This window comes from Oreochromis aureus, linkage group 14, assembly GCF_013358895.1.
Source record: "Oreochromis aureus strain Israel breed Guangdong linkage group 14, ZZ_aureus, whole genome shotgun sequence".
Taxonomy (NCBI): Eukaryota; Metazoa; Chordata; class Actinopteri; order Cichliformes; family Cichlidae; genus Oreochromis; species Oreochromis aureus.
In genome coordinates this window covers 18,948,119-18,974,175 of record NC_052955.1, presented here as the reverse complement: position 1 = coordinate 18,974,175, position 26,057 = coordinate 18,948,119, and the positions used below count along the sequence as shown (strand labels likewise).

General features: G+C 38.3%; 1 protein-coding gene across 1 annotated transcript; it reads left to right on the top strand.

Annotated features, from left to right (window-relative positions):
- Positions 1–1,253: 1,253 nt before the first annotated feature.
- On the top strand, positions 1,254–20,154 carry si:dkey-202l22.3 (7 transmembrane receptor domain-containing protein). The gene is made up of 4 exons (XM_031732863.2): positions 1,254–1,471; positions 15,736–16,214; positions 16,489–16,886; positions 17,689–20,154. The coding sequence occupies exons 2-4, from the start codon at positions 15,752–15,754 to the stop codon at positions 17,908–17,910; spliced, it is 1,083 nt and encodes a 360-aa protein (XP_031588723.1). The 5' UTR covers positions 1,254–1,471; positions 15,736–15,751; the 3' UTR covers positions 17,911–20,154.
- Positions 20,155–26,057: the final 5,903 nt, after the last annotated feature.

Here is a 26,057-nt window from a genome sequence, read left to right as displayed (position 1 = left end):
AGCCATGCATGACCACGTATGAAAGATGTTACATTTAGGAGCTGGCAAACCAAAACTGTCAAACTTTTTAAGAACTAAATGTTTGGCATTTTATCAGCCAAACTTGCATTTATCCTTTGTGACGCTCTGTGTTTATTTTTCCCTTTTCTGTTTCTTTGCAAGCTTTCAGAGCTGTGGCTCGAACAGATCAAGCAAGGATTTCTTACCAACACCTTCAAAAAGACCTGTTGCATAAAGTCCCTCTGAAATATAGCAATCCATATCTACGGCTTTCCCTTATCTGACTCTTTTTACTCTGCTATTTTTTTTTTCTTTTATAGTGAGACCTCTCAATAGGTTTGTCAGAATAGTTTGTTCTACTGAGTGCCCCATCTTGTATTGAATTGATGCCCTCAATTGATGTAGTGAGAAATGGTCAGAACTCAAGTGTTAGATCCTCATCACACACCCAACAATAGTGATAAAGAGCTGCTTTTAAAAGAGAAATATAGAGTGAGCGGGAGTAAGAGTGAGAGAGAGTGGGAAATGAAGGAAGAGAAAAGGCAGCAAATGATTACTTGATGCTTTTTATGTTGATGTGTCAGCAGGTAGTTCTCTGCAGTGGGATTGCATCACAAAAGGCAAAAGCAAGATGAATTGGCAATTGAGTGACAGCACGTGACTTTAAAAGCATTAATACTCTTTTAATTTTGTTTAGGGTCAATTTGGCATAAAAAACAATAAATGGATGAAGTTATGATTGTTTGATAAACTGTGCGGAAGCATCAAGTGTATGTGAGTTTACATCAAACTCAGTTGCTTGTCTGGTTATACTGAATACATAGAATTGCAGCTTTTTTTTTGTTGTTGATGCAATAACTGGACACCGAGTCTTCTTCATCTCCCTGAAGACAAAACAGTAAATATGTCCCCCCCCCCCTTTTTTCACACTGGTGCTAATTTTCTTTCTTGTTCCTTTTGAGGTGTCGGAGTTTCTGTAAGCAATCAAGCCTTTTATAGAGCACATAAAGCAGAAAGAATAGGTTGTCCTCACCCCTGAGGCTAAATAAAAGCTTGCTACACACGTCTTCACAGCATGTTGCAAGGGATCCATTTGTGCGTGCAAAGTGTGCACATGCGAAGTGAGTGTGAAGGCAGACACAATAAAGGAGAATACGTGGGAGGGGGCACTTTTTCTGAGGATTTGAGGGAGATAGGTTATGTAGGTCCCTTTTTCTCTCTCCCTCTTTCTGTCACTCTCGCTCAGACTGAGTGAGAAACACCATCTCTCTGCCTGACTCTTCATACCAGTGTGGGCTTCTGTGTAGCTTGCAATACGACATTTGTTTCTAGAGATTTAAGACCTGTGGCAAGAAAGAAAAGACGTGAAGGGAGAAAAAAAAGGGTAACAGTGATAGCTAGAAAATAACCTAATTTGCTGAAGTGAAGAGATACCACACAGGGATTTTCTAAGTGCCTCCAATTTGCACAGGTAAGATGCTTTATCTCTATCCACTCTCTTGTTGCATGCACTGACATTTACAAATACAGATTCACACAAGTAAAGAAACGCACAAAAACAGTTAATGTTTTTCTATTAATGTTTACAGATTTTTTTTTTCTGTTAGGTTTATTTGATTTTTGATTGTTTATAATTAAGGAGTGTGGATAAATATAAGGTGTCTTAGTCTTATTTGCTAAAAATCAGAACTTCTAAGTGTTGTTTGCTGTCATTTAAATTTTTTTTTATATTTTATCAGCATATATATTTTATAAATATCTTCATGAAGCAGTCTTCACAGAGGGAACATATTGGACAAAGTAAATGGAACTCTCTGTGAAAAGGGGCTCAAATGCTGTACTAACGTAGTCACTTAATAACGCTGTCATTAAAGTTGGTCTCTTTAGGATGACTGGCAGTTAAGACCATTGGTCAGGTTTGAAAGAAGTCTGGCAATCAGTGTTTATAGGGGAGAATGAGGCAAATTGCGAGGCATAGAGGGAAGGCGTCTGTGACAAGGCGCATCAGTGCTTATTAGTCCTGAAAGCCAGCCATAAAATCTGAATCATTATCGTATAATCTGGTGATATTTTTCATTGTGCACTATTTTTGCAGGCTGTGGGGGTACTTGGTGTGTTTCATACTTCTGACTGCATACATGTGTTAGAACAGCGTGTCCGTGCTCTATTTAGCAATCATTCAAGGGTGTTCAGGTGCAAACTAGAAATGTTTCCATTTTATAAAATACGGGAGTTTTGATGACATTTCTATGAATTTACTTACTTATGACGTTATTTACTTATTGATTTTACATCAAGGGAAATTATACAAAACAAAGATAGAAATTATCCACATAACAGAAAAACACACAGACACAGTCCAGGGTCTCAAATGAATGTATTTGGGCAAAACATCAATGAAGATTTCGAGCCAACTATAATTCTGAACTGCTACGGAGTCATTTTGCAAACTCATTTGTCTTGGGCATGACAAATTTAGGATGAGGATAACTTGCAGAAATACAATTACAAACTTTCTGGAAAAAACACACAAAAAAACAGGGGGTTTTTTTGTGTTAAAATACAAGATATACACTGTTATTTATGGTCAATCAAAGTAAAAAATGAAGGTATTAAATTAGGGATGCACCTACTTACCAAACATCAGCATCTGCCAATAGATGCTGATTTCTGTGTAGCAAGTGTCATCGTCATAGGAAATGAAGTAAAAAATGTACTGAATGCACTAGCTTATTTTTCAGTGATTTGACTTCATTTTTGTGTTGCTTGTTTTGGGGATCCAGCTCACACGACTGAAACTGTATTCATTCAAGTTTGCATAATGCTTGTATGTATCCAGAGCAAAACAGAGGAATTAATTTTTTTGCAACAAAAAAACTAAATAAATAATAAAAATTAGATGAAATAAAATTCATCATCAGCACTGGCGTTCTCTAAACATGAGTGTAAGCACAGAAATTCACAATCTGGGAATCCTTGAGAAAAAAAATCTGGTACTCCATGGCATCTGCAGCACTTTGCATCTCTGTGCATCTCTAATTGAATAGAGATGCAGAGTGGTTGGTGCACACTGCCACAATTACAGAGCCAAATGCTGAACAGTACTACATTTTCTTTGTCAAAAACACACACGCATGTGCATGCACACACACACGATCGCAAACAAGACCACAAAATCAGGAACTAAAACTCTTCTTGCGTGAATGTGGAAATAGCCAATATGAGTCTGGATACAGAATTTCAAAATGTGTGGATTTTGGAAAAATAAAAAATGCTGAGCTGAACACTACTATATCTTTTTGGTCTCTCTCACACACACACACACACACACACACACACACACTATGATCACAAACAAGACCACATAGTTGTGAAATAAAACTGCCAAAAGTCCTTGCATGAATGTACCAATAGAATAGCCAGATAGAATCTTTTCTGTCAGCTATAACATGCTCTAAATGCTCTCTTCTAAAAAGATCTTCTTAACTGGAAAGAATTGGTTACGTCTTTTAGTTCAAATTCATCTTACCATTAGGTACAAGTGTTGATTCTTCTCCCCCTTGCAATCACTGAATGTTATATGTGTGTGTGGACATGTCTTAAGTTGTTCCTAGACAGAGCCAATACTATTAGGCAGGCTCTGACCTCTCTTAATTAAAGGGTCAGAAAGCCATAAACATTTAGGAGTCAATCATTAGCCCTGCAGACCAGGAAAGACAGTAATGCCGCTGTTTGAAATTCCACTGTTACTGGCTTTAAGACATTTTAAGATAGGATCTAGCTTAGACTTCCGCAACAGCACCAGTTCACACAGAACATGTTGTGTGTAGAGGCACAAATATGTCATCCAAAGTTGTTTGTCCAGCAGTCATTGAGGTGTCTGCACTGGAATCATCAGCAGGCAATAATGTAGTCCAGGAGCAAGCCTCCTACATTCTCAATTCAAATAATGAGGGACACCATTAAGCTACCTCATCAGAATTTCATAGACTCAACCTTGACCTCATTTGTGTCTCATATTTGTCCAACCTCTGCCTCTTTTTCTCTCAGGATGCCTCAGCAGCCTCAGAATGACAGAAATACAAGTGTCGGGTTAGGAAATGTCAGTAGAGTCAGAGAGGCCACAAAAAAGTCAACGTAAAGAAAAATAAGGACAAGAGAGCAAACAAACTGGGGTGCGAGAGAGTCTAAAGGAGTTGTTCTTCCTGTTTTGCATTTTGAGGGTTCTCAATTCCCATCACGCTTCACAAATTAGCTGCAGGGTCTGGATGGCTTCCACAAAGGCCATGGCAACAGTGTTACTAGGCAAGGGTAGATTTCTTTCAAGCTGTCAGATAAGGTAGATAGAGTGAGGCCAGATGGGATCAGAAAACATATTCCTGCTGTTGATTATTGGCACGTGCAGAACAAATTAGAAAATGTAGCACAGAGCGGTCTGCCAGCGAGTCTAGCCAGCTCAAAAGTGGTGAATGCTGCTAAGCAAGTGATGGTACTAACAGGTTCTGAATTAAACATGGAAAATTGTCAAACATGCTGAGTGAGCTGACTGATTCACTAGAGTGGATCTTTCTGCTAAAGATTGTATCAACAGTCTGAATCATTTGTTCTCGGTGCGAAGGGACAGATAGCTCAGCTGTGCTCCCACCTTTCAGAGCTCGGACTTAATTAAAATACTGATATTTTATTGTGTTCTTTATTCTTCATACAAAAGCCTAAGAGGCAGACTCCATCTTGAGGATCTTAGCATTCTACAGCAGCTTCGCCATGGGCTTAATTTCAGCCTGACTGGGATCATGACCCTTTGAAAAATTGTCAGACAGGATTTAATATCAGTGGCAAAAAGTGACTCATAAATTGTGATTTCTTTTGGCTGTGATGGTGAATCTTTTACTTATGGGTGTGTGCGCGCTGCAGAAATAAGAATCTTTGCAAAATTTTTAAAGCTGGTACAAGTAATACATGCTCTGGAAAGGTCACACATGTCAGCTTATAATCTTCTGCCCATGTTGAATTGATCTGACACCTATTGACTGGAGAGGCTACAGCATGCAGACTACAGAACATCATTTTCAAAAGCATCAACCCATTCAGCTGCACAAACTGCACTGCAAGAATCAGGATTTGATATATTTGCTTTTTGTGTTACCATCAAGTTAAGGAAGTCTCTCCGAAACTATTGAATGGGCTGCCACTGAACTTGAGATTAATGTCTTTCGGTGGATGAAGTGAATTCTATTTTTAAGTCGCTCCTGATTGCATTGCTCCATTCACTTTCTCACTCACTCATCTCGCTGTGAATGGTCAGCAAGAGTTAAGTGTTCTTTAAGTGCAAGTCCATAACATGCCTCACAAATTTGCATTACATTATGTGTGAACACAGAGTTAGGAAAGTTGCAATAAATAAAATTATCCTAAATGCAAAATGTTTTACCCCCATTTATAATGTTTAAATACAGTTGTCGCAGACTACAGTAACAATAAAAGACTGAAAAATGCCTTATTCATAGAGTACTGAGTAGAATTTCAATCAGCTACCAGATGTTTTAACTTCCATCTTGTTCAGGGAAAACCTTAAGTTTATCCAGGCACCTTCCTGGAAAACAAATAAAATGTATGACACATAAATATTTGGGTTAGTGTTCTGAATGGTAATGTGTTTCCCCGTACAAAACACAGAAGGAGGCTGATGCTTTGTTTTTGTTCCTCTGTGAAAGCCCTGTCCTGCCTGGTGTGCATGGTCTCCTGGAACACTTTGCACTCAGTAACCACAGCAAACAATTAAGTTGGAACTGGGCATGTTGTTTTTGTTAGGGATACTAAACTCTGGGTAGATGAAGACTAGTCTATTACAAGTCATGAACTGCTCAAAAAAATTAAGGGAACTCGTACGTCACATTTTAAAGAAATAAACAGTCAAGTTGAAAATCTTTACTAATAAAGACTATGTAATTTATTGAGAGCAATATGATATCACTGGAAATACAAAATCATCAACCTTTTGAGGGCAAGATTCAAAATCACCCCAAAAAGCTAAAAATGGAAATCACTGGGATTGAAATCAATGAAGTAATTTGCTTCATAATGTGGCTCGGTGATGTTTGCGGCCCCCATAAAGAACAGATGTTGTATGAATGCACTGATACATCTCACAGGTTCTGAGTTGGATTCAGGGTTATGCAACATGAGGGACAGTCAATGGCATCAATGGCTTCATCATCCAGGGACAGCCTACACGCTCTGGCCACAAAAGGCCAGCTAATGTCCTGCCGGGGCCCACATTACCAGCACATGTTCTGACAGCGGGTTTGAGGTTACCGTTGACTAACACTTCCTACATCTAGGCTATTCCCCAAGGACATCCTACCCCATATGATCATTGACCCACTCTCAAACCTAGATTAGGCTGCATGTGATATACCACTCAGATCATGACAGCATTACAGAAGTAGAAGAAATTAATTTTATTACTTTACCGTGGAGACCACACAAAACAGGCAAGCTGTCAGTAGAGCATCACTGGGCACAGACTCTTCATCAGCCATGCATTTGGATTATTTCCTCTTCAGTTCAATTCAGTTTAATTCAATTGCTAAGTAGACTCGCTGGGTCCATGATCCAGAATTATGAGTTTATTTTGTATTTTTGATTTCTTATCATATATTGTTATAATGTTCATGTGTTATTTTTAGTTAGGGATTTGTTGAGTTTTAATCTAGTTTATGTTTCATCTGTGTTTCCTTGTTTATGAGTCTTTTCCCGTCTTCTGTGTTTAACTTTTAGTTATGCTTGTGCCTCCGTTATCTCATGTGTCTCTTCTTGTGTTTCATATCTCCCCAGTCTGTCTTGTGTTTCATGTCTGCGTGTTCCATGTTGTCAAGCTTGTCTTATCATGTCTAGGTCTACGCCTTTCCTCCACTCCTGTGTCAAGCTCATGTGTTCCTGTTTTATTTTGAAAGTCTTGTGTTTCCATGTTCAGTGTGTTTAGTTTCACTTCCCCTGTGGAGTCAGGTTCATTTGTGTCAGCTGTGTTTCCCCAGGTGTTTCCACTTCCCTCATTACCTTTCTGTGTATTTAAGTCCTCTGTCTCCCTCTGTTCAGGGCTGGTTCGTCTGGTCATCTTGCTTCATGTCATGTCAGGTCTCAGGATGTTTCCAGCTACTTTGATGTGAGGTAATCACATCAAAGTAGCACGTCATTGAGTAATAATAAGTCCTCAATTTATTAATATCAGATAAGTTATTTATACATTCTAAGTTGAGCTGTAGTTCAAAATTTGTTGTAGACACATATTATGAGGGTCAAAATAAACCCAAACCTTACTGTGAATGCATGAAATATAAACAGAATGCAGTATTGACTATACAACCTACAGTAAGTGCAGAAAATATAAAAATATGTGGCATAATAGTGACATCAGACACTAATGGCCATAATGGCCAAGCTTTCAAACAAGTAAACTGTTCTACGTTACAAGAGAGGTTTTTATAATTACAGTTCACTACCATTACTGTGTAACTTGCCTGCAATCTGTTCTTGAGGACATTAAAATCACTGGGAATAATTTCAGTTCACAGTCCAAGTTACTCCATCTGTATTTACAACAATGATCAATGACAATATAAACCAACATTCACTTGTTAAACAGCCTCTTTGGAGTATCCTACAAGGACAGAGTAGGATAAACCAAATGTATTTCAAACATGTGTGGGGGAGGTGGCCTGGGCACATTATATTGCCCATATGCTGTTACCAGTGAGTTCACATATAGTGGGTTGGTGTGAAGCCCTAACACACGATGAATAGGCAGGCCTTATGTTTCATATGTTAATGTCTCCTAAGAACATGACTCACCGTGTGTCAGGCAGTTCTGTTTCCTGTTCACCTAGCACAGCTACAGTTTGCGTTACCTACTGGATGTCCAGTTTAATCAGGCTGGTGTGCTGTTTCCTGAATTTCAGGAGTTACTGTTGGCATAACATATTGATACCCAGGCTAGTGGTGAAGACACCAAACCTCTGATCCTCTGCTTAGTAATGCTTCATTTCATCTGAGCTCACTGGGTCCTCTGGTATTTAATTTAATTTGGCATAATGTGCTTTCTTTTGCTCAACATAGGATTTTCTCTCCCAGTACTCTGTAATCGCTCCTCAAAAGCTCATGTTGCAATGGAGGACTCAGATTCTCTCTCTACTATGTTAAGCCTTTACTGCACATTTTCTCCCATTCGCAAGATCACAATATATATTAGATCTTCCCAGTACAAGTGCCTTTTGCCAAGCCCACAATGCTCTGACATGAGGACCATGTCAAAAGGTGAAAGTACTGTACTCTGGCTCCTTTGATCATAGTGTGAAAGTTTTACTCTTGCTGTAGACCTTTGGATATTTTTGGATGCGATGTCATAATCTGCTTTCATTTGTTGTTGCCACTTTTGAGGATATTGCAGTTGAGAGTTACACTCTTCCGCATCATTAATCGCAAAAAATAAGATCAACTGGCAGATGGTGATTTGTATCATAAAGCAAATAAAAAGGAGAGTACTCAGGCGCTTCACTGGTTGTGCAGTTATGGGTGTGTACAACTTTGTTTACATAGCCACTGCAATTTCCCTTTTTTCCTTATACAAAGTCCATGGCATTGATAGCAAGATCCAATTAAATCTTTCTGTTGCGTTCCACTCTGAGTGATAAGAAGCTGTTTGTTAATATGCAATGCTTTAATCTTTCTGCAACTGCTCAAATAGCTGGTTCTCAAATTCTTCACCGTCTAGTCTTTTTTTTAGCAGAAAAGCCAAAAGTCAAAGAAAAAAAAGGAGAACATATCCATTATAAACCGCTGTATGATTTCCACCCAGACTTCTTCAGGTGGAGGACATGGGATATGGCAGGGTCCTGAAACTGCACTTGCAAGAACTCAGTCTGTGTTATTTTTATATGTGGCTCGCTTTGTGCTGTTATCTCCTGAATGTGTAGGCTAATAGCTGTAATAGCTGACATCAAGTCCACTTCACACTGCTTTTGAGTCTAAACTGCACTAAGTATGGCACCTTATACTTCAGGGGAGCACTGTTCTTTACACGCACAGCCCATATTCACAGGTTTACAGGACCGGAAGTCTGCATCTGTACAGAATATCAGAGTTCTGTTAAAATCACACAGCTCGGTCAACCGGTCAACACATAAGTGACAGGGTTATTATCACTGCCTCTAAACTGTCTGTAACGGCCCATTTGAGTGCTAGAAATACCAGATGGCAATAGCTGTAATGGCAAAAGGAGTTCCGGTCCTATACAAGTTCATGGGAAAATAGCCTCCTTTGTTGACCTCTGTAATTGCCCTGCTGTCAAATTCATGGTCTTAGTCTCTTTTTTTCACACTGAATAACAAATATAATTGATTTTGTAAATCTTGGTCATTCAATGTTACAAATGGGAGAATTTGCTGTAGCATTGTCCACTTGCTCTTTGGCTAAGGCCTTCAAAATCACAAGTCATTTTTCTCTTTCATTCAATATCTCCTCATTGACACTATTACTCGTCTTTGTACTGTGTACATACTCACTATTACTGGAACTGGAATCTCATCAGGCCCTGTTATTTTAGCCTTTGGATCTTGATACCCACTGATGAGGGGATTTCTCATTCACTGGCAGCTTTCATATCCAGCAACTCTTCATTAAAAACAAGGCATTTTCAACTGTACAACTTGTGTTTCGTGTAAGGCTTGTATGATTTATACAATCGTTCCCTTTGTTTTGTCACTGGGGATTTTTTAATATTCCTTCTCTCATTTTGTGGGGACTTACATGAGCGCTGGGTGAGCTAAGCTTTGGTTTTGGGTCATTTTAGGACTTTTTTGCTTTTTTTTGGGAGGTCATGACATGTCCCTCATTCATAAGCTCTTTCAGCTACCCGGCGGCTTCTGTATCCTGCTCTGCACCTTTTTACCTAGTGTACATCACCACCAAATATGATCACTTTGATCCTGCTGACAGACCTCCTTAAAAGCACCTTAGTTTTCTTTGGATTTTCTCTCACACTGGATCATTTGTAGCAGGGATCTGTAAACTCCCTGATTGCAATATTACCTTCCTCTTTTTTGTAAATACCCAGTTTTCTTTAGTTAGTTTGCTAAACAGGGTTCATTAGAAAATTACTTTCTTTTTACTCTGTGCCATAATTTCAAACCTGCTCTGTAAATAGTTTTTTGTATCTGGCTTTAATCTTTAGAACCCTCTCACTTTCATTGTACAAAGCAACAGTAATCTAGCACTACTACTCTCATTCTGCAGCTCCACCCTCATCTCAGCCCTGACATCATCATTTGACAAGCTTGTCGTGATGGACTGGAGGTCCTGGCTTTGAACTAAGTCATTAATATACTTTCAGAGCAGACTGGGCACTCTGACATGCACACAGGACTTTCTGACACAGATCAGCCACATGGATGAGGAAGTTACACTACTTATTTGTCCATGCACACATTAGTCAGTTGTTGTCATGTGCGCTGCTGGTAAAGCTGCACAGACTCTCTTAAACGCCCACACCTTGCGCTGTCTGCTTCACTTGCTTCTTCTTCAAAATTGGCAGTAATGTGTCGTTGACAGCTTATTCTGGCCCCTCACGGCAACTGAAATAATGTGTAAGTGGAATAATAAATAAATAAATAAAGCTTTATACGAAAAAGCACATTGGCAGATATTTGGGCATAAAAGAAAACACACTTTACAGGTGCCACACATGTGGTGTAAGGTTTGTCACGGTGTCTCCAGATTCTTTTATAGCTATGTTCAGTGGGGACCTGCTCATATCTGTGGGGAGCCAGTGGAAGAGGTGCCAGTTCTGGTGTTCTCTGGCAAAAGCCATTCAGACTGCATGGTGCTAGACTATCACACTAAAGGATGATAGGCCTTAATGCCACCCTAACAGAGTCTGATTTTGGTCAACAAAAAAACATCCACAAGAGCAACCCACTGGAGGTCATTTTGTTGGGCTCTGGCAATCTTTGCTCTCTTCCTCACTGTACAAAGAAAGAGCTATTGTTCCACTGCTGACTCAGTCCTCATGTATAATCCCTTCCAGCTCTTCTTGTGTAAAGCCTTATCTCATGGTTTTTTCCTGCCAGGCTTGAGAGTGACCTGGCTGACAAAGAAAATGTTTGTGTTACAGCATGTATGGATGTGCCGTTCTTGGGCAACTGGGCAAAATGTGCAATCAGAATGGGCTGCAGTACCATCTTATGCTACCTTTAGTTCAATGCATACTAACAAGAAAAAAACAAAACCAGAGAGGGATGAAGAGAGAGCAATGATCTGTGGCCACCACCTGCAAAAATCTATGTGTTTTGGGGCATTATCTTCTTCTTACCCTCCTGTGCACCGATTCTCACATTTAATTCATCACAGCAGGTGAAATGTAGTCAGAATTCCTAACTGGAGAGATTGATATCCCTTTGATGATTAAGTATATTTGTATTTTTAAAAACTGATTAGTTCAAGAAAAAAGTCAAATGTCAGCATTATATTGTAAATTCTCATTGGTAACGCATGACTACGTTTCCATGATAGCCAAGGACACAGCCAACACAAAGCCTTTATAAATGCTTACTGAAAATGCCAATTCGAATAGCACATCAGACTCGTTTCCACAGCTAAAGTTTAATCAGTACAAGACATGCTATACTCATCTTTCTGCTGTCCTAAGGTATCTTTTCAAATCAATTTAAATCAGTACTTTACTTCTTACTCGAATGACAAAAACAAGACAGTCAAATGTCAAAAGTTAAAGTTCTGGAGGAAGCGTTGAGTCTCATTCAGTGCAGTCTGATAGTCTTTTAGAGAAAAAGCAACGTAACTGATAAGACATGCTGTAATACAAGCCTGTCCAGAAACGACAGTTCACTCTGCCACTGAGGAAATTACTCTGAAAAAAATGACACAACTTGTGAATTCACTGTATTAAGTTATATCAAGACTGGCAATATGCTAAGGAGAAAATCACAGACTATATATGCTTCTAGGACATTCAGTATTTCATCTTTAAAAGGTTTTCAGCATTATTTTCCATATCTATTCTCACTTAGAAATCTGACCGTCCTCACAGTGTATTAGACCAGTTGATTGAGCCCAAAATATATTTACAGGCACCAATAAATAATATTTTTAGGTTGTCCATGTGCTCACGGGAAGCTGCAACTTCTGAAAGTAGCAAGTTGCCTATTCTGAATTCTTAAAGTTCAGTATATTGGGTGATGTGAATTATCTATTGATTTTTTTTCTTCTATTAATGTGTGCTTCAGCTGCATCTGGTATTATTTGAGGGAGAAAAAACAAAAATGTAACAAAAAAAATCTTTTGGTTGAAAGGAAATCCATTTGACAGTCAGTATAAATATAGTGAATACTGTGGATAAAGGTCGCAATTTTGATTTCAAAAGAAAGAGAAGCTGACATTAACAGAAACGATTCACAGACATCTGAAAATCATTTCAAGTGCAGGCAGTGGTTTAGTCTGAGCTGTGGCAGCAGTTTGCTATTTTATTAACTGCCAAAGCTAAAAGGCCACACGATGATGAGGAGCAGCTATTCCAGCCTGGTACTGCGTGAGAGTGTGATCTGCAGGTTGTGGAGAAAGTCGTATTCTGAAATAGTGTTGACAGAGACAAAATAGACAGAGACAAAATAAAAACAAAATGCCGATAATCAAATTCAGGCTTCTTCTAATTTATTTAAGTAGTCTCCAAGCTTCTTGAAGGGCATCCAAAGCTCTTCATTGGATGTTGGTTACATTTTGTTGTTTTCTGTCAACCTGATCCCACACAGCTTCAAAAATGTTGAGGTCTCAGGGGAGGCTAATCTATGACTAATAGTGTTCCACTGAGTGTTTTTCGGTCCAGGTATGCTTTTATGGTACTGGCAGTAAAGCATACCTGGATCATTTTCAAAAGCATTTAGGATAATTTTCATGCTGAACAATGAAGCTAGCTTTCCAAATGTTATTGCATGGTGGATCAAAATCTGATTTACTTTTCCACATTTAATCCCACATTTAATTTAATCCCTTTCATTTTGACAAGATCCTCAACACCACTGACTGAAATGCAGTCACAAACCATGACAAAGCCTCCACCATGCTTTACAGATGGCTGTAGACACTCACTGTTGAGCTCTCCTGACCTCCTCCCTGCATACCAATAACAATCTGAACCAATAATTTCAAATTTGTATTCAACCTATAAGACCTGTTACCACTGATTTTCAGTCTAATTCCTGTTTATTTTGGTATACTTCAGCCTTTTCTCCCTGTTTCCCTTCTTCAGAAATGGCTTCTTATAAGCCACAGGTGCTCTGAGACCATTTCTGATGAGGCTTTAGTGAACAGTAGATGGATCAATTTAAAGGCTAGACACATGTCTCAAGTCCTGTGTTAGATTCTTTGATGGATTTTTCCTATTTCTTCATGAAATAAATTTCATGTACTGTTCATTTGCTGTAGATAGTGTTTAGGCCTGCCACCTTGTTTTCTTTTTTGTCCTTCAGCTTTCAGTTAATAGCTCTTTGGCAGTCTCCTTGTTTGTGCAATAATATTCTTTTACATGTGTCAAACTGTGTCATTATTTCTAAAATCAAAGAAACAAAAAGAAACTGAAACAAATTGTGTTTTAGCAGTAGCAAAGAGCGTAAAGATATAATTAAAAATTGGCTCTTTCCTCAGTTTTCATTATGTGTAGACACAACACGAGTTCACTTGTTTAGTCAGGCCTTGTTTACGTAATGTTTGAATCATTCAAAGATCAGTGTTAAGTGGCTTAACAAACACAAAAAACATTCCTCTATGAATGAACAAGTACAAGAACTGGACTGAGAGAAAAAGTAGCAAATGTAAAAAAACAAAAACAAACCAAAAAAAACCAAATTGCTGAAAGACCTTCAGAAATCCTGGAAAACAACTGCTCAAGACCACTTTTAAAAAAAATATTTTTCTTTATATTTTGCTTAGAAGCAAAATATAAAGAAATAAGGGAAGACTTTTGCACAGTACTGTACATTTTAAAATAATTAAAATTCACATGTTTTTTCTTCATCATTCTTAGGAAAATGCCAGCCCCAAGGCAAGGTGGGGTCTACAATTTGTTAGCAAGGATGTGACACTCCTGTGTTGAGTAAACTGGCAGACATAAAAAAAAACACTTGCCCTTTTGCTAGCATTCACTCCAGTAATTATCTCCAAGATTAAGATTTGCCATGTACGCATACACACATACACAGAATCCCAAGGTGAAAAGACTGTTAAGCACAGTATTATATATGTTATTATTACCCTGAATCATGATCATACCTTCAGTGACATATTCCTGAAATCAGCCCAGAGATGTCTGGGCATGTCCGCGCACCCTGTTGTGTAGTAAACTGTTAATAGATTAAAAACACACTCATATTACCACTCATCTATGCATAACAATCACAGATTAAGGACTTACCTAAGACTTAAAATTCATGCAAAATAAAGTTTGTGTCTGTGGATAATCGGCTTCTAATGACTGCACTTGGGCTTGCGGTGCTTAGAACTGGGAGTTGTCAGTTATCCGAAGGCAAAGGCAGGTGTATAATATTCTAGCGCGTGATACATTACATGGCACTGGGGCGTGGAAAAAAAAGTCCATCACCTTAGATGGCTCACTGGATAACTCAGTAAGTTTTTTAAATCATTTCTCAAAAGAAGCCATTTATTCTCAAACTTCATACACAAGAAAGTAACTTAGACATTATTCATTTCTTCCTGTAACAGTTTCAGAAGAATTATGCAGGTGAGTTTTTAGTATCCTGAGTCATGCACAAAATAAATCAAATCTCTGCACTGGCATGAAGATCATGAACTATGAGTCTGATGACATATTTGCTAAGGTGAATCAGATCCACCATTTTTAACTGCTGTCACAGATAAGCACCTTCGTGGCACTTAGAGCTAAGAGATAATATACAGGAGTACACGTTAGATCAAGATCCATCACTAACAGGTGACTTTTGGATCAAAACAACATATTAGTCAATGTGGTGAAATGAGAAGCTGAAAAGCCACAAGACATACCTCATTCACATTAAAGATTCAGTATGCAACAAGGTCATCTAGCTTATTAACATGCAGAGTACACAGATATCTACATTCTGTGTTCAGGGTTATGTGGGATTCTCCACGATTTGTTTTTAGAACTGAAGAAACCTCTTGGATGAGAAGTGAAACATCTTCACAAACGTAAAGAAGTCCTGGTGCCTTTTTTTCAGCCTCAATAGACTCAAAGAAAAGAGTGATACAACTGAGCTGTGGTTGTACAGTAAAGTTATAAAGGAGCCAATGTTTGTTATGGTTTTAGTCAACTTTCCAATCATAATTTATTAGATAAAGCTAGATGTGTCACTTTTAGTTAATGTGCCATTATCAGAATGGGAAATTGCATTTTACAAATGCAGCTAGCAACACTGAAAACCTGCATTGAAAAAACCTCTCTATGAACACTGTTTATATTACACATACTTCGCCACTGGAGAAATTGTTCCTATAAAACATTTGCTGCAAACATAGAGTTATTTAGGTTAATGAATTTTTACCCATTATAATTGAATTCTGTCACTTCAGCGTTATTATGTTGTCAGTCTACTGAATCCCTGAAGACTGCAAAAATCAATGGCTGATTTTTCATGCAGTATTTATTGAATAACTGTTGATGGTGTCTTTTTTCAGGCTGGCCTGCATAGACATGGATGTCTTCATGGATAAGGATTTCAGTATGACTGGGAACACGAGTCATGAAACGCCACGAGCAAGAATAGAAGGAAACAAAGACCAAGGACTCAACCACAGTGACCCCTTGGACATGTTCATAGGCATAGAGCTCCTTCAGCGATACAAGCCTCTCTTCTTGCCTTTGTACTGCCTTGTTGTGGTAGTAGCTGTTGTTGGAAACTCCTTCCTTTTGGCTTGCATCCTGGCTGACAAGAAACTCCACAATGCCACCAACTTTTTCATCGGTAACTTAGCAGCAGGTGACCTGTTGATGTGTTTGACTTGTGTTCCGCTGACAGTGTCTTACGCCTTCGACAGCCACGGCTGGGCTTTTGGAAGACCTTTCTGCCATTTGGTTCCCTTGCTGCAGTGTGCCACAGTCTTTGCATCGGTGCTTTCACTCACTGCTATTGCTGTGGACCGCTATATTGTTGTAGGTAAGGAACTTGACATTACCAGTACGATTAGCAGTCATTTACTCTACGTTTAAGTTAATCTTACTATAATTCCAAAATGTATTTTCTGTAATGCAAAATGCAAATTCACCACTCAGATTTAGTCTCTTGATACTGAGATGACTGAGCTAAAATAATTAGAGACATCTCTAATTTTTACACACTTCTATACATGGCCACTTTATTTAGGTATGAAATAACATCCTTAGTGTTTTTCCCTAATATATACTATATCTGTATTTTTTCCTTGTCTCAGCTCATCCAGTACGGAGGAGGATTTCTGTGTGGGGTTGCGGTGCAGTGACTCTGGGTGTCTGGCTTTTATCTTTGGCCCTGGCCGCACCTCCATCTTACTACACAGACTACCTGGACCTGCGGCCCACGGGCATTGACCTGGTAGTGTGTGAAGAATTCTGGCCAAATAGTGGCAATCTGCGGCTTCTCTACTCTTGCTTCATTTTAATAACCTCGTATATGATCCCACTGCTGTCAGTTAGCGTATCCTACTGTGCCATTACTATCAGTTTGAAGCGCTATTCAGTGCCTGGGGAGCCATCAAACAGTCAGCAGCGCTGGAGCCAAAGGAGGAAAAAGACTTTCTCTCTGCTGGTGGCCTCAGTGCTGGCCTTTGCCCTGTGTTGGCTGCCTCTCCAGGTGATTCTAAGATAATGATGAATTCCAGCCATTACTCTGTTAATCCTTATCTATAGGCATTAGACAAAGAAAGTTTAATTTTTCTATATGTATCTGTTTGAAATTCACCTCAATAGCAGCAAAATGATGCAAAACTGCAGGTTTAACTACTATTAGGATGATTCAATTTTATGCATCATTAACTATGGAAACCCAGCATCAGATATTTGTGTCCACAAAACCAACATTATGTCCACAATGAGCCATGTAAAAGGCTAACAGATTAGGATTTCATTGTCACATTATTGAACTGGAAGGAAAAGTTGACACAGCGATATGGCTGCAAAGACTCCGAGCCTTTGCATGCACTGCTTAAATGCAGATCATAAGTGTTGGTAGAGTCGCATTTCTAAAGTCAATGTTGCATGCAAATTGCAGATAAATTTGTGGCTCCTGCGAGGCTCCTTCATGACTTAGGAGAAGGGTATTTGTCATGGCTAGTGAAACGTGTCCAAATGAGTCAAAAGTGAAATGATCCGGTTTTATAAATTGCAGTTGGCATGTTGCAAATCCTGCAGCTAAACACTGAAACTTAACTTGTGACGTGGGATGATTTAGTATTAGCGTTCAACCAAATCTAATTACACTGGCAAATTTCACATTTCTGAAATCCATTACCACAGTTAAAGCTGCCTCCTAATTTGTGATTTTCTAGGCAGAAAAGGAGGAGCAGCTTGGTCAGACTTTTCAAAAATGTTCCTAATAGTTTAAGAAGTCAGCACTGATTCGATGCAATAACAACTATATCCATTGTGTTTTGTAGGTGCTGAACCTGTTGCTGGACTTGGACCCAGACTTCCATATTATGGGCAAGCGCTACATAAATGTCTTACAAGTATGTTGCCACTTAGTGGCTATGAGTTCTGCATGTTACAATCCTTTCATTTATGCCTCACTGCACAGCAAGGTGCGAATGCACCTCAAAGGTTATCTCTGTCCTTGCCACAACCGCCAGAGGAGGATGGTGGAGAGATCCAGGAGTTGAACCCACAATGCAACTGTAGCAGCTCTTGATATGCAGAGCCCATTCTTATCCGCAAGCTAGCACCTGCACCCCAGCATGAGCGTTAATGTCTGAGACATCCAGGAGAATACAATGCAGCTGTTCAACATTTATTTAAACCATTTTCTCCATGCTTTACCAGCATTTTGTGACGTCATGGCATTTAGTCCTTTCTTGTAGCGTCCCCAAAGGCAGTGCTAAAAAAAACAAAGAAAAAACACTGCTTACAAAAAAAAAATCCAATGATGGTAAAGAAGAAAGAAGACCAGTGAAGAGTCCACTGGGATCCCTGTGTTGTGCTTAGATGGCAGTGCTGCGGAGGCTAAGCAGACGCTGCAGCTTTGAAAAGGCCAGCGGGGGTATAAACAGTGTTCAGCTGTAGCAGACTTATGCTTGAGGCTGAGATCATGGGTGTTAACACTGGTTACAGGGACCGGTTTGCTTAAACATTAAACACTTGACTTCAGGGAGCTGACCGTACAGTGAACTCCTCAAACCAGACGTGGATCAGGAAAAGACATGCGATGGTTTTATGTTGTCCACAGCACTGAATGTCCGCCTTTCAAAAATGTCATTCAATTATTTACATATATTATTGAATAACAAATTACTGGCTATTTTTAGGTTTATTAAACGTAATTAGGTGGTACAGTCTAAGTGTGTTTATGTGTAATAAATATATATTTGTGTTTGTGCATACATGCTGTATGCAGTTTCTTCATTTTCTGCAGGTCAAAACCTCAGTATGTGCAATAATGATAAAAATGCATCTTACTGTATATGACACCTTGCAGCAGTATTGGAAATCGTCTTCAATTATATCTTATCAATACCAAATTAATAAAGGATTTACTTGAGTGAGTGCTCATAGTTAAATGTTAAGTGCTCTGGCTCTACCTGACAAAAGAGACTGGCACAATAATTAATTATTACATAATTAAAGCACGAACAAAAACAATAACTGTAAAGCATTACTCTGCTGATGCCGTTCACATTGACTTACCATCAAGTATGATTAATGCTTTCATAGGCTGGGTATGAAGACTCACCAGAGGACATGCTAATGTGCTCTAAATTGCATGTAAGCAGAATTAATTTGGTTCATTCAGTTAATTAGAAACCTAAAATGTTCATTGCTGCTAATTTCTGTCTATGTAGATCTGTTTAGAGCTCTCTATATGGACAGATAGATAGATAGATAGATAGATAGATAGATAGATAGATAGATAGATAGATAGATAGATAGATAGATAGATAGAGTGCATCAAATGCAATAAATGGATCAGAGTGCAGGGTAAAATGTCCATCAACAAATCTAATCAGCCCATTCAGAAATAGCAAACACCATTTGCTCAAACATATCCAGTGTACCTTTAGTGCAAACTAATGAGCCACAGCTCCCCAGCCAATGCTCGCTGATGCCAACTGTCACCTTTTAACAATCAAATTACTTTGCTGTCTGTTGCTTGGCAGCTTGGTTGCTCTGGCTTTTCTCTCTAAGTAAACCTTGAGACTGCATTTGCCTCTCCTCAATTGGATTTTTGTCCTGATGCTTTTTCTGAAAGGATTTAAAAGAGTTATTGTTGTGTTCTTTAAAAGTGATTTTGTTTGTTTGTTTACTTGTTTGTATTTTTTAAACTGAATTTCATCTCTTTCCGCCAAATGCCCTACCGCCACACATAATAGGCACTTGCAGATCCCACCCCCACTCTGTCTGTTGATGGCACCAATGTTCCTTATCTGAATGTATTTACGTCATTGTCAATGTAAACTTTGGTTATATAGATGATATGACAGTACTTTATCAGATGTGGACCTCGGTTTCCCCACTAAAAATCTATTATTTGAATGAGTGTTCCACAACAAAAAAATATTAAAAAATATACCCTTGACAACCATAAAGATACCTTCATGACGTATCAGTGTGAAAGTGTGACTAGTATGAGTCATTTCAAGTATTCTCTTGTAAACTGTAAATTATGCTGGTAAGCTATGAGTGTACAAAAGCGGCTAACATTTCCACTTTATTTATCTGTGACTAAGTCAATGAAGAAAAAAAGACACTGAACTGTGGCTTTGTATGTTAATTTCATTTACTGAAAAACCATGCATGTGCAAGCAGAGTAATGGGTGGAAAACCAGGTCTTATATATTTAAGCCAATTTCAAAAATTCCATGTTTAGGTTGTTGTTTTTGGCTATTGTTGAATTAAAAAACTTGAACATTTCTGTGCCATTTCTCACAACTATGTACTTCAACATGTTGCACATTATAAAATAACAGCCTGAAATGCAGTGAAGTGATCTATGGTAAGGCTCATTGGATGATGTTTGTTTGTTCATAGAATCAATACATTAGAACTGACAGTAATATTAATTTGTGTTTAAGAAGACACACACACATTTGACCATATTTTTCAGACCATAAGGCACACCGGATTATAAGGTGTATTAAGCGAAACAAAACAGTAAGATAAGTCAAATTTTACTCAACTCATTCTTCTTGTTTCCTCCACTTCCGAACCATTGATTCATTAATGTTGAATTCTCTCGCAGCTGCTCTATTCCCGTGTTGTTGCAGTATATTAATGACTAACCTGGTGTTGTGGATGGGTTATCTCAGTTGTTCTCCTGAAGTTTTGTCCGTTTACAGCATCCTGCCATGCGATTGCATTTGTCCGTAACCATCGGGAACCCTCACATTAACTTTTATCGAGTGGAAGAAAGTTCCTCCTCCAGCTTCACTGTGTTTGTTATGCTAACATAGCTGTGTCGCTAGCGATCACGTAGCACATCATTATATAGCAGCTAGCCCAACTTCAGTAACCCTACAAATGTCACTGCTGTTTAGTTTTCTGTCTTCATTTATGTTGGAAGTTATAGCAGAGCTGTACGTTTTCATTTTTTCTGAAATCTCTCGGTCAGAACATGCTATATCATCTTTGGGTAGAAACTAGCGAGCTAACTTCCTGCTAACTTCTAACTCCGTTAAATTTAATAAAATCTGTTTTCATGGATTCCTGGATGTTAAACCTAATTGTTACACCTGGTAAAGCAGCAACACTAATCATTTTATTAAAGATGAAAGAATTTAGACAGTTTTTAACTCTCAGTTATGGTGCAGTGTTCGTTTGACTTTGGGACCTGAAACGGACGGAGTTTTGGACCCAGACTTCTCCGCGAGGCTCCTGACTACGCTAGCCGTAATGCTCTGACAATCCATCAAGCGGTGCGGCTTCGTAGCTTACCAAAGTTGTACTAAAACATTTTTTGACACATTTTTGAGAGCTATGTACCACATAAAATCGGTTCGAGGTCATAAAGCACATCCAGAATTCATACATAAGGTGCACCGGATTATAGGCACACTGTCAATTTTTGAGAAAATTAAAAGATTTTACGTGCACCTTATAGTGTGGAAAATACGGTAAAGGTGTGTATTTTTTACTAAGTATAGTTAGTCATGCAAAACTTGCTTTTTTGTATGACTGTACTTATACTTACCACAAAAGACTCCTGTGAAAAACTAAGTATACCCCATGATTCAATATCTTGTAGAACCTCATTTGCAGCAACTTGAAGTGAAGTTTAATAAATGTCTTAAATTTGCATGTGCTTTCTCCTGTCCCTTTTTCACATAATGGTACACGCTTAATATTTTAGGTACACATACAACAAGCTCATGCGCACCAGTCCTAGACCTCTGCCATGTACGCTACCTTTACAAAAATTTCTGCTTTTTCTCTTTTCATCCACTGACACTGCTACTAGAGAGAATTCTTTTGTGAATACTTTTGCTAACTGGCATCACGTATTGTTTTCCTTCGTAAATTCTCTATATGTGATCAAGTTGTTTTTCTGTGTCTCAGTGAACAAAGCTTTGTGTATTGATCTTGTGTTGGTGTGGTCGTTTTTGTTGTGCATGACTGTGGTTGGACATAATTAATCCAGTTTCTGCAAAACATTTTAGCATGCCGTGTGGTGACACTTGTGAAACTTTCAGTCTAGCCATGATGTGATTTAGAGAAAGTCCCTTTTCCTTCAGAATGACAATTGGACATTTGAAACTTTCACTGAGTTTTAATGTTTCTCCACTACCGTAATGCCACTTAGACTTTGCTGTTGTTTCCTCTTTTACTTCTAAATCACTTACGTCATGTATCCACAGTTGTTTGACTTGCTGATTTGGGGTATTTTTCTCATCACTGTCTCGTAACATCTGTGTCACATTAGTTAATCAGTAGATTAGACAAACAGATAAATTGTAGTTAAATACTTCATTTTCTCTTTTCAGTTTTTCTGTTTCATGAGGCATAGATAATTCTAATTTCAATGCACATCCTAATTGGCTACAACATAGTTAGTGCACTAACAACCGTTACTGGGCTTTGCTAAATTATACAGCTACAGCTAACATATACATCACCGCTGCTCTGTTGCGTTGCTCTGCTGTACCAATGTTTAGACTGGACAAAAGCCACAGAGCATGCTTTTAAGATTATCAAACATGGATTTTGCCCTTCTGTCATCCTGAAATCTTCCTAAGCAATTACGCAACATGGTCGATGCTTGAAGATGTGGGTTGGGGTAGTGCTACCCCAGTATTTTAATGCTGACAACAAGATTAATCTGTTAGCCTTTATTTGCAGAAAACTGGCACCCACAGAGAGTAACTGTGACTTTGGGAAATGGAAGCTGTTAGCTATCATGCTGGCTTTGGAAGATTGAAAGCACTGGAGGGTGCAAAGCAACCTTTTTTGGTCTGAGGAGTCTGGAATATATCTACTGTGTCAAGAGACCCAGCTCCCAGGCGGCCAGGTGGACATTATTTATGTGACTGTATTAAGCCAGAGAAACTCTCTTGTGCACACTCAAATGTGGCTAACCCTAAGAAGAATTCTTTCCACCTTTCACTTTTCGCAGCACTGCTTTCATCTTCGTCATCTAAGTAGTTATCTGTTATGTTTTGTTTTTCTAAATCATTTACCGTAGGCAGCAGTCGCACAGGGTAAAGAGACCCATATGGAAAAGAAATAGTAAAAACGTATAAAAGACTTCCATAAGATGTGGCCTACTTCATATAGTGAATCATATAAGGCTTATATGATTTACTCATGAAAGTGGCCACTTTCTCATTACTTTCATATATTGTTTTAGTAAGTATCCAAAACATACAAGTTTCATTTACATAATTTTTCAAGGGATTGTATATCTGTTTTCACTCTTGTATGCTTTTCATACAAGTTTCACACAAGACAGATACAAACTTTATAAGATTTATATATATCTTTTCCATATGGGGAAGTTGTAGGGACCCCAACCAGCTGGTCACCTTGTTAAACTGGTTGCAAAGAAGGAAGTGCAGTAAATCCTTCTTGTGATTGCTATTGTTGTTAGCAGCACATAGTTTGCATGGAAGAGGCCAACTTATCTGCAAGCTCTTGCCAACTTCTCTCTGAAAGTTAGTGAAGCTGAAATGTGTGATTCAAACTGAAAAACGAGGTTGCTCGCCTCATTGTTTAAAAACAGAACAATGCTATTGTTTCACTGCTGCTCAGTGAGAAGTTGGCGTATCGTCCATGTAATTACAGAGATTTTATGGCAACCCACTAGAAACCAGACAATTTCAAGGATTTTTTTGTTGCAGCATCCTGTACCTCTTTGCGATTAATTTTATCTAGTGACAACCATTAGCAACCATTTGCCAACAGGTCAGGGAATTCACATTTTTCCATTGCAACTGTGGTAACATACCATGTCTAGGCCTGTGTGACTGGGAACCAATGTATGTAGGATCTTTTAACTGCTTTTATTCTGCTAACTGTGTCTTATTAACCATTATCAGTCAGCTGTGTATACAATGTGTGACCAAAAAGTTCTTCAAATGAGCCCTTCAAGATCATCTTCAGTGGTATGCCCAGACAGCTTCTAGCATGGCTGTGTTTTCAGATTCTTCCAGTCTACTTCCAAACTTTTCCTTGTTCCTTGTGTATAAAATGTTGCCGGTGTTGTACGCTGTTATGTATAATTAGCCTTTATGGGCATTTTTGCCTCTTCTCTTGTGTAAATTGCTCTTCTGACTAATAAGCCATGTAAGATGTTGTTACAGTTAAGATATGAACAATGGCTTCACACAGATATACATGAACAAGTCTCTGATGAGACAAACCCTCCTAAGTGTCATTTAATTTAATATGCTTCAGTGGATGTGATGCAGCACAAGTAAATCGCAAACTCTTTATTGTATATTTAATAACTTTTTTGTCTTCCTTTTTTTTAAATATTTCAATTATATTCTTTTTTTAGGTCCACATAAAAATATTAAGATTTCTGATCTGATGTTTTGGAATACAGTGTGTCATTTTTAAAGTGGATAACGGCCAATGTTGTATAGATAGGTGTGAGAAATTCTTTAATAAGCAGAAATAGTTTTTAAAAAATAGACAGTAGAAAAAAAAGAAAGAAATAGAAAAGAAAAAATGAAAATGAGTGTCATTATGAGAGCTTCTTTCTTGTGAAATACACAATATAAATAGCAGGAAGACTGCTGCGTTTCAGTAGAAATATTAATTATTAATCAGCTCATTAGGGTAAAAGGAAATGAAAAACCTCATTCTATTAAGTGCTCTGTTGTATATGTCCAAAGACTCCAAATGCTTAAAATAAGATCTAAGTATAGCTTGTTGGTATAGTCCATTTAGACCAAGCCTGCATTACAATGCTATGAGTCATAACAGCTAATCAATGAAGTCATATTGATTTTCCTATGAGTCTGGCTACTACCTGAGTTATCTCATTAAAAGCTGAGTCTGGAGAAAATGGATCTTTAAGATGTTGGAGCTAATGCCACAAGATGATTGACTGCAACATTAATTTCTTTAAACCTGATTAACTTACTAACGCTTCTTCAAAATGCTGCAAGCTTTAAAACTGTGGTGAAAAGAACACGGGTTTTTCTTTCTTTTCCATCTGAGCTGGAAAGGAGTTGATGGGGCAGCTTCAGCGTCACCAGTTGTTACTTCCATTCAAATGCCGGCATTAATCTATAGATATATTTTTTCTTTTTTGCCAACAAAGCTTTTTAAGCCTCTAAATTTGATGTATATGAGGGTTTAAAAATAAAGTAAGGTTTAGAAACCAGAACATGTCTGTACTTCAGAGCAAAAAAGCCTGGCTTTATCTACAGAGACAGCACTTTGGGGTAGGATCATCTCATTGGTCTTTTTACTCTGTTTATCCTTTTAAAAAAAAAAAAAAAAAAAAAAAAAACCACATTGCTAGACCCAAAGCAACAATATGTAAAGGAGTCATTTTGTATAAATTTATTATTCTCTGACATTATTGTGGAAGAATTTTGGCAAACTCTTCTCTATAAAGTTGCCCAAGTTGATTCAGGTTTGTGGCCATTTGTTTATGCGCAGCTATTGGTGTTCCTGCCACAGCATTTCAGTTGACTTGAGGTCTGGACATTGGACTATTGTAACACTTGTGTTCTTCCTTTTTGTGGCCAATTTGTCATAGATTAACTGAAACCTGTAGAGTCTGAAATGTAGCTCTTGGGGTTTTTGTAGTTTCTATGAGCATAGCTCCATGGTAGGGTGAATTTGATGGGAAGATTATGGCATCATGTGAACAGATACCAGAATTCTCCAGAGTAGCAAACCTCCAAAACTGCTTCTTATGGAAGGGTATACATGATTGTACAATTCAGGAAATCAGCAGTATAGACCTTTAATTAAACAAAACCGGTTTTATTCAGGGTTTATACTATGTAGTCAATGTTCATCTTGGATTGTAATGATGTGTACTAAAAAAAGCTCTGCTGACGCATGAGGAAGCTGCTGTATAAATTGTGAACCAAGTAACAGCCATAATGTTGATTCAAAAGCTTCCTCTTTCAGTCTTTTTGCGGTCTTTCTTTCACTTTATTCTTTTTCTCCATTTCTGTCTCACACCCCTGACACACACTTATATACATCCATCATTATTGCCTTCCTTTTCAACTTGACACTTGTGAAGCACACAGCTGTGTTGCATTTATAATTATCTATATGTTTGATGGCGAAGACTAAGAGACTGGGTGTATGGGTTAATTGTTGCATACTGTCTGCGTGAAAAAAACTCTGAGCA